The sequence below is a fragment of the Epinephelus lanceolatus genome, chromosome 21 (genome assembly GCF_041903045.1).
Source record: "Epinephelus lanceolatus isolate andai-2023 chromosome 21, ASM4190304v1, whole genome shotgun sequence".
NCBI lineage: Eukaryota > Metazoa > Chordata > Actinopteri > Perciformes > Serranidae > Epinephelus > Epinephelus lanceolatus.
The window spans coordinates 23,157,206-23,167,410 of NC_135754.1; the positions used below are offsets into that span (position 1 = coordinate 23,157,206).

General features: G+C 41.8%; 1 protein-coding gene across 1 annotated transcript; it reads right to left on the bottom strand.

Annotated features, from left to right (window-relative positions):
- Window positions 1–1,547: 1,547 nt before the first annotated feature.
- LOC144459434 (uncharacterized) lies at window positions 1,548–5,467 on the bottom strand. The gene is made up of 3 exons (XM_078163501.1): window positions 5,249–5,467; window positions 4,473–4,654; window positions 1,548–2,002 (listed from the first exon to the last, which is right to left on the bottom strand). The coding sequence occupies exons 2-3, from the start codon at window positions 4,598–4,600 to the stop codon at window positions 1,702–1,704; spliced, it is 429 nt and encodes a 142-aa protein (XP_078019627.1). The 5' UTR covers window positions 4,601–4,654; window positions 5,249–5,467; the 3' UTR covers window positions 1,548–1,701.
- Between the last annotated feature and the right edge of the window lie 4,738 nt (window positions 5,468–10,205).

The following is a 10,205-nucleotide window of genomic DNA, read 5'->3' on the forward strand; positions in this document are numbered from 1 at the left end:
TCTGCTGATTTATGTTTTAGGCAAAGTGGAGAGACAAAGGGATAAAAGGAGTATAGTTTAGCACAGGGGTAGTTCAACCGGTGAAGCACTTTAAATTGAATAAATTTGGAGTTTATGGGGCATTTGTGAATGTCTTCCCAGGTTTCATCACCAACTGTTATGCCACGGTCTTCCTCCCAGCCTTCCTTTAAATACTGTGTGGAGACCATATTATGAGCTTAAAAAAGATCGACGAACCAAGTCTCTTCGAGTCAGGGGTCTGATTCATAAGCGTTTACAGTTCAGTGAGGGTTGGAACTGACTCAAAATGTGGGATACTTGTGCAGATTTAATCTCTGAGAACTTTGAGCGCCACAGAATGAGGATGGTCTTGTATCCAACTTGGTAACCTTCCAGTATCGCAAGCACTCGCTTTCTTTTAAAGGGCTTACTTCAATCACAGAGTCTTGTGAAATTATTAAAGACGTATGCTGTTTGTACACTGCTGGTTTACATTTAATTTGTATGTCCAATTTGGCAGTGTTACACCTGCTCTACTAAATGAATGTAGTGTCTCACATGACATGTATTTCCAGTTTGAGCCAACTCAGGATGTCAACAAACAAACTCATCTCCTCACTTCACTGCGGATGTTTAGTGTTATGGTTATTTGGTGCCAGGGAATGGGACAAATCTTATTTATGGCTCCATTAAAATAGCTTTGTAATTTTTTTTTTAAACCACCAGCCACAATGGCCAGCTGACTAAACAGCGAGCTTCATCCCCTGATTGAATTAATTTTCTGTCTATTCCCAGCGTATCCCAAAGCAGCAGCTGAACCAATGTGGAACACAGCCATGTAGTAATCAAACGTATTCTCCCCAGGAGTCTCTTAACACCTCGCTCATCCCTGGCAGCTGAGCTGGAATCCCAAACACTCACACACACACACACACACACACACACACACACACACACACACACACACACACACATACACACTGACCCTCTTCAGACATCCAAAATATTACAGTGTCCAAGGGAGACGAGGTATTTTGGATGTGGAGCTCTGCCAGGTGATGTAGTTAAAAATTAGGAGATTACAATTAGAGTCAGACGGAGTGAAAGGGGTCGAGAGTTTTCATTTCCAGGAGAATGTGAATCCAAAGCTTATAAATTCCATTTGGCATAACTTCTGAGTCATCAAACAGTCGGTGCTTATGGTTTTTGGACAGAAGTGTGAGTTGAAAAGCTCCAAAATACTCCCATTTGCAAATGCAACTCTAGGGAAAAACAAAACAGCTTATATTTAAACACACTGGCATATTATTTAATATAATTAGAGTGCATTAATCAGCAAAAATGTTAAGATGAATAGAAAAGTGATCAATTGTGATTCACACAGACTACATTAAAATTTTATTTTAACCTTTTAACCTTAGTCTTCGCTACAATTTCTATACAAAATCTATCTTGATACAAATATAAAAACTATAGTCTGAAAGCACCAACAAATAACCATTTGAGAGCATTAATCTAAAATCTTTTAATAGTAATAATCTCTCTATAACAGTTAATGTAAAATTAAAATAATTTTTAAAACCACAATTAAACATATTGAAATGACATTGTGTCATAATTAATTAAGCTACACACAAACAAAAAAAGTTTTATGATATCATAATTTGCATTTGTTGAAATATCTTGTATGGTTAATAATTATCAGGCTGAGAATCTTGGCATCCTTGCCATCTTCACCACAGTCTTCCTCTCACTCTTCTCCAACACAACGCTCTTTGGTGTCATGGTCACACGGCAAACTTCCTTCTGGATATGAGCTGGGCCTCGCTGCACCTTCGGCCCCACAGTGGGAGGCTCGGAGACTGATGACTGATGGAGTCTTCTGGTTGAGCTTGTTTTGGGATGTGGGTAATTCCTGCTGATGGCCCCCGAGAGGAATCGCTGGAGGAGCCTCCTGGCCTCCCAGTGTATTTCTGAGCGCTCTGCCTCTATCACTGCCGGCCTGTAAAAGAGTCACACAAGCACACACAATGTCTTTCTCAGCATGCTGGTTAAGTGTCATCACAAACATGCTTGCCCCATCACTGTGTACACCCTTGCTTCATTTTTAAAGGTTCCGTGTGTCAGATTTGGGGAAATCTACTGGCAGAAATGGAGTATAATAATCGTAACTATGTTTTCTTAAGTTTATCACCTGAAACAAAGAATCATTGCACGTTCCTTTAGAATCAACCATTGATATCTACATACAGAGCGGCTCCTCTTCCTTTCTCATTTTTGCGTCGGCCACTGTAGTCCTCCCACACCACGGGTCAGCAACCTGTACCGTTTAAAGACTGCCTTTTTTTTGGCCAAAAACAAAAATCTGTCTGGAGCTGCAAAACATATTTGAGTTTAATAATGAGGGTAACAAAGCCTATTATTAAAATAATCCTATCAGCATTACTAATAGATTTAAATGAGCATTCATTAATATATTTTACCACAAGATGGCTCCTATGCAGTGGACTACTTTTGAATAATTTTGTACTTAAAAGCAAACAGATCTGTCCTCCACACACTATTAAATTCACAATTTTCCTTCAAGACTTTTCCTTTTTTGGATTTGGAGTCTAAAGCTAGCCTAGCTAAGGAGACTCAGGACTACCTACTGCTACTGAGGTTGGACTTAATTAAGAGGAAAAGGCACCAGGTCATAGGCCAGGGGTGTCAAACTCATTTTAGTTCATGGGCCACATACAGTCCGATTTGATCGCAGGTGGGCCAGACCAGTAAAACCATTGCATAATATCCTATAAATAACGAACACCTCCAAATTTTCTCTTTGTCAAGTCAAGTCAAGTCAAAGTCAAACTTTATTTATAAAGCACATTTAAAAACAACCTCAGTTGACCAAAGTGCTGTACAGTTATTGAAATATAAAATAATCATACACAAATATCATAATAAATAAAACAAAGGAAATAGTAAGGGCTCAATTTAAAAAACTAAAAATTAGATTAAAAAAGGGAAATAAAAGAGTAAAAAGAGTAAAAAGAGTAAAAGCCAAGGATTCTTGCCTAGCAGGGACTGAACGCCAAGGAGAAAAGATGGGTTTTCAGTAATGTTTTAAAGTGCTCAACAGACTGTGCAGCTCTAACCTGGAATGGTAGGCTGTTCCACAGCTTTGGGGCCGCCACTGAGAAGGCTCTGTCCCCACGAGTAGAGAGTCTGGACCGAGGTACTGCCAGGAGCAGCTGATTTGACGACCTAAGTGCTCTAGTAGTACTGTGAGTCTGTACAAGCTCTGATAAATAAGACGGTGCCAGACCATTTAAACACTTAAAAACAACCAATAAAACCTTGAACTGGATCCTAAAATTAACAGGCAGCCAGTGCAAAGATGCAAGGACAGGACTAATGTGATCACGCTGTTTCTTTCCAGTCAGCAGGCGGGCAGCTGCATTTTGGACTACCTGTAAACGGTGCAGTGCTGACTGGTCAAGACCAACAAACAAAGAGTTACAGTAGTCTAGGCGTGATGTAACAAAGGTGTGAATAACTTTCTCAAAATAATCTCGGGGGAGATATGCCTTTACTTTTGCTAATAGTCTTAGCTGGAAGAAGCTTGTTTTGACAATAGAGCTTATCTGCTTATCAAACCTAAAGTCACTGTCCAAAATAACACCAAGGTTCCTTGCAAAAGGGTGGCAGTGAGACTTAAGGGTGCCAATGGTGCTGTCATACCCATTAACAGATTTTGTTGGCCAAATAAAATAATCTCAGTTTTATTTTTGTTCATGGAGAGAAAGTTCACTTCCATCCAAGATCGGATATCATTGAGGCAGTCTAATAAGACCTGAACTTTGTCTGAGGAAGTACATTTTTAAAAACCCTAATCCATTTCCAAAACAGATGACAAACAGCCTGTAATGCTGACATCACTACACCAAACTAAAGTCAAAGAAAAGAACTGTATTCTGGTCGGGGTGGAAAAGCCTCTGAAGCAGCATTTTACATGAAGAAACTCACTGTTTAACTTGCTTGTGAAACTTGGAACCTCTTAGCCCTCACAAGTGCATCACTATTAGGTGTACAAAATCATCTAGTGGGCTGGATTGGACCCTTTGGCGGGCCAGTTCTGACCCCCGGGCTGTATATGTTTGACACCCCTGCCTTACATGTATGATGCACAATTTAGCTGACGAGATGTTAAAATATTTTCTTTATTTGGTGTTTAGGTTCCACATATTTACAGTTGGACTCTGATCCTACAACAATATAAATTTTGTGTCAAAGCCACAGGGAGCCACTGAAGACAGGCTAAAGAGACGCATGCAGCTCCAGAGCTGCAGGTTTCCTACCTCTGTCCTACATCCTTGGCCCACACAGTTTCAGTTCTGCAAACTCACCGATGGATGCCACTAACTCCAACACACTGGACTTTTAAATATCATTAAGGTAGAGTTGCTGTGGAGGATATTGTCACTAACCTGTGGTGATGCTGCGGTACGAGGGTGAGGCTGTGCCAGTGAGCTGTGTAGCTCTGTCCCGTCTGCCAGTCCTCCTCCAGGACGCTACACTCCAGCCCGGCTCTACCTGCACCACCCAAAGTGCACATCCCTGCTGCCTCCAACAACCACACCAACCACCAGTCCTGCCTGGGTGAATCAGTCTGGATGAGAGATCGGAAAACCCTCAGATTTAATTCCTCAGAGGGGAACTTAGACACTGAGAATATAGCAGCATTTGAAGTTTAAAAGTCTTCTTTTCTTTAACATCTTGGCCACGTGTTATTTTCATGACTGACAGGCTTTTTCAAAAAATAACTGAGAACAGAAAATATGGAACTGTAGCTAAAAAGGTAAAATGTGTTGCATCACTATCCAGTTAATTTGGATTAGATTTTGAGACACTATATGCTCATTAGTTGAATCCACGCAAATTGCTTCCATCCTAATTTGCTGAAAACCGTCCCTTTTGACAGTTTTCCTCCTGTGTGCTTGTGTTTCTTACTTTAAGAAAATGTCTCTTTCTGCCAATTTGGTCCATTTGCTCATGACATTAGTCTAGTCCAGAGGCTACACATCATCTTGCTGACAATCTCATCAATGCATTGTGACATTACAATGTTTTTCAAATCATTAAAAGTGCAATTTGTGGCATTTCATGGGACAAAAGGGATGTTGTGAAGAGGACACTTTCTTTTGAATAATAAAGTAATAAAAATTATATATTTTTTTGATAGTAAAAGAGAAATGCAACTTACTTTTCTGCCGATCCTTTCTTCTACCAAACCTTCTTTACACTTACTCTTTATGTGGCTACTTCTCTGTTTACTCCTGCAATCTTTCCTGTTTGAAGTTTGTCTTTGTCAGAACTTTTCCTCAGATAAATTTTGATCTTCAAACAGCACAGCTCCTCTGATATGCTTGTCTTCAGTGATTAACCGTTCGGCTCGACTATGTGGGCCGAGTATTAGGGGGGTTATATAGTTGTGTGTCTGCAGCTATTTTGGAGTGGCTCTGCAGCGGAGACACGCTGATATTAGGAACAATCCACATGCTGCCACTACGACCGTGGGGATAATGAGTTGAGGCGCAATGAATGAAGCAAACATACACACTCCAACATGACCCAGTTAGTGTATTACAATGTAAAGCCCTCCAAAGATCCCTCAGACGCTTCTTATGGGTTTTATCCAAGACGACACATGGTTCCACTTCAACAGGTTAGTGCATCCACACTCTGGCTCGCCACTGGATCAAAGTTATGAGCAAACTGTCTGAGACTCTCCATATGGACATCTTCTGGTGTCCCATTATTGAACTGCTTGGAGACGTCTCTGACAAACCCCTCAAACTTGTTGTACCAATCTCATTGCCATTACAATGAGGTAGTTTTCAAAACTAATGGCTGGATCACCCAAATTTGAAGAATCTGGCCCCACTCCCAATCTATCACAAGACATCATCATCATTTAAGTTATGTATGAAAAGACCCAAGTGGTCTGGTCAAGATAAAATGCAAGCATGCTAACAAGCTGATGTTGAGCAGGTATAATTTGTACCATAGTTAGGCTACATAAGTTTCGCATGCTAACATTTGCTAATACAAAGTACGTCTGAGGATGAGAATTTAATTAGCTGTGAGGGTATTTAGTCATAACCAGGCCCCCAGGAAGTGCACTAAGCTTTCAAGCCAATTTTCCTAGTGGCCAGTTAATGGTACTGCAATTTCTGGGGCTCGTCACGTAATGCCATTGGGCCCAAAAATACTTTTTCCCATTGACTTACACTGGGAAAGAAACGTCTGTAACTTAGCAGAAACAGTTTTTAGCATCATAACCCCTGCAAAATGACTATTTTCACCACCAGGATGTGATTCATTTGGTCCGATAACATTTGGAAAGTCTGGGAGAGCTGCAAGATTATATTATTTTATCCACACTCAAGTTAGGAGAGGGAAATGAGATGCAAATGAACTGCAAAGAGACACAAAATAAGTGCAAAACAGGCAAAACAACCACACATAGATTAAAAAAAAATGACAAAGAGACACAAAACGACCAAAAGAAACATAACATGACCACAAAGAGACACAAAACGACAAGAGTGACAATAAACAGATGTATGCAAAGAAAAAGCACCACAAAGTTAATGTGCCTTGCTCCTGTGTAGGAGAGGTGACGGGGCCTTTTGCATATCTGTGCCCAGGGGCCCATTGTCTACTGATCCACCCATGGCTAGATGAACAATCAGGGGATGGCCAGTATTGCTACAAAAATTAATATCAGTCCATCCGAAACAGAGGCGCTTTTAGAGTGATCCCTTCCAATGTTTTTGAGATATTCGGTAGTAGGTGTTTCTATTTGTTATAATGTGATGGTAAAAAGTTCTTTCACAATAAAATGTCACTGTCTTTTGTGACTGGTGTATTCATTTAGTTCAGACCAACCAAAATGTTCAGCTGCAAAAGTTTGTTTCAGTAGGAAAAATCTGTACTTTGACCAATTCAAAGGGATCAAAATGAACAGACCTGCAATAAGTTAAAAGCTTGTGCAGACACACACACACACACACACACACACACACATACACAAACACATAGAGTTAGTGGATTAGCGGAGCCAGGAGCAAGGTAAGGGTCAGTTCTTTCCCCTGAGTCAGATGGACAGATAAAAGAGCGAAGAGGAGGAGGAACACAGAAGAACAGATAAAGGGCAAGAGTGGACAACAGAGAAAAGAACAGGACAGATATAATGGAATAATACACATTTAGCCAGAGCAACAGGAGCCAATTTAGTTATCCGTGGTCCTAGGGGCAGTGGGAGTCCCATGGTGTCAGTCAACTCTGCTCTGGGTGACTTTTCATTTTGTCACAGCATGATAGTGCAGGTACAGGAAACTTTGATCTCTGCTGTGGACCTGTGATTTCTCCACCACATGATGCACATGAAAGGTGCACAAGTTAATGAAAGAACTAATTAGGTCAGTTGTAGTGCAACCACCCTCGTCTTCTTTTTGTTTTCAGGTTGATAAAGTGGAAATAATTTTGAATAGTGCTTTTTTTTAACTGTGGTGGCCCTTTCTGTTGCTGTAAAATTAATACTATTATTATTATTATTATTATTATTATTATTATTAAAAAACACTAAAAAAAAAGTAGCATGATGATGATACAGAATATGATGTTTTGCTCATGATCTTTAAACCTCTTATGTACGCACCAGTGGATACACCTTTGCAAACATGTGTTGTATAGCAAAACACTGTTGGAGCCTGCAGGGCATTGTTTCACATTCTAATGGAAGTTTTCAATAACAAAAATAAGTCAGGTTAAATTTATATATATTTGTAAAATGAACATGATGGACAAGACATTTAAATATTTTTCTTTGACCAGAAAATGGTGTGTTAGTTAAGGATATAATGTTGTGTAAGAACATGCAGACAGGGGATAGGCTACATATGTATATACATAAGAAGTATGGACTTGAGTCACATGACTTAGACTCGAGTCAGACTCCAGACACAAATTTGCATCACAATTGGCGAAGAGCGCATAATGACTTGTTTAGGACTTGAAACACAAAGTTAAGGGGACAACTTGGGACTTGCCTGTCTTGACACAGGACTTGACTTGGGGCTTACTTATCTTGACCTAAACTCAACTCAGGGCTTGCCTGTCCTGATTTGGGACTTGACTCAGGGCTTGACTCCAGACTTGCCTGTCTTTAATCAGGACTTGACTTGGGACTTGACCCAGGGCTTGCATATCATGATTTCAGATTTGACTCAGGGCTTTCCTGTCTTGAATTGAGACGCGACTTGGGACTTGACTCAAGGCTTGCATATCATGATTTCAGATTTGACTCAGGGCTTTCCTGTCTTGAATGAGACTTGACTTGGGCTACACTCAGGGCTTGCCTATCTTGACCTGGCACTTGACTCAGGGCTTGCCTGTTTTCACTTTAGATTTGACATGGGATTTGACTCCGGGCTTACCTGCCTTGTCTTTAGACTTGACTTGGACTTGGGACTTGACTCAGGGCTTGCCTGTCTTGACTTTAGACTTGACTTGGGACTTGACTCAGGGCTTGCCTGTCTTGACTTGGTATGTGACTTGGGACTTGACTCAGGGCTTGCCTATCTTGACTTTAGACTTGACATGGGATTTGACTCCGGGCTTGCCTGTCTTGACTTTAGATTTGACTTGGGACTTGACTCAGGGCTTGCCTGTTTTGACTTGGGACTTGACTCAGGGCTTGCCTGTCTTGACTTTAGATTTGACTTGGGACTTGACTCAGGGCTTGCCTGTCTTGACTTTAGACTTGACTTGGGACTTGACTCAGGGCTTGCCTGTCTTGACTTGGGACTTGACTCAGGACTTGCCTGTCTTGACTTGGGACTTGACTTGGGACTTGACTCAGGGCTTGCCTGTCTTATCTTGGGACGTGACTTGGGACTTGACTCAGGGCTTGCCTGTCTTGACTTGGGACTTGATTCAGGACTTGCCTGTCTTGACTTGGGACTTGACTCAGGGCTTGCCTGTCTTGACTTGGGACTTGACTTGGGATTTGACTCAGGGCTTGCCTGTCTTGACTTGAGACTTGACTCAGGGCTTGCCTGTCTTGACTTGAGACTTGACTTGGGACTTGACTCAGGGCTTGCCTGTCTTATCTTGGGACGTGACTTGGGACTTGACTCAGGGCTTGCCTGTCTTGACTTGGGACTTGACTCAGGGCTTGCCTGTCTTGACTTGGGACTTGACTTGGGACTTGACTCAGGGCTTGCCTGTCTTATCTTGGGACGTGACTTGGGACTTGACTCAGGGCTTGCCTGTCTTGACTTGGGATTTGACTCAGGACTTGACTCAGGACTTGCCTGTCTTGACTTGGGACTTGACTCAGGGCTTGCCTGTCTTGACTTTAGACTTGACTTGGGACTTGACTCAGGGCTTGCCTGTCTTGACTTGGGACTTGACTCAGGACTTGCCTGTCTTGACTTGGGACTTGACTTGGGACTTGACTCAGGGCTTGCCTGTCTTATCTTGGGACGTGACTTGGGACTTGACTCAGGGCTTGCCTGTCTTGACTTGGGACTTGACTCAGGACTTGCCTGTCTTGACTTGGGACTTGACTCAGGGCTTGCCTGTCTTGACTTGGGACTTGACTCAGGGCTTGCCTGTCTTGACTTGAGACTTGACTCAGGACTTGCCTGTGTTGACTTGAGACTTGACTTGGGACTTGACTCAGGGCTTGCCTGTCTTATCTTGGGACGTGACTTGGGACTTGACTCAGGGCTTGCCTGTCTTGACTTGGGACTTGACTCAGGGCTTGCCTGTCTTGACTTTAGACTTGACTTGGGACTTGACTCAGGGCTTGCCTGTCTTATCTTGGGACGTGACTTGGGACTTGACTCAGGGCTTGCCTGTCTTGACTTGGGATTTGACTCAGGACTTGACTCAGGACTTGCCTGTCTTGACTTGGGACTTGACTCAGGGCTTGCCTGTCTTGACTTTAGACTTGACTTGGGACTTGACTCAGGGCTTGCCTGTCTTGACTTGGGACTTGAAGATATACAATTAGCTAACTATAACATCGAATTACAATAAATATTTTTTACTATTAATGGAATTAATAACAAAACACGAAGCAAAAAAGTCATTTAGCTTTTAATAGCGGTTTTTATAAATTGACTTATATTTTGAAATGTGAGACTTGA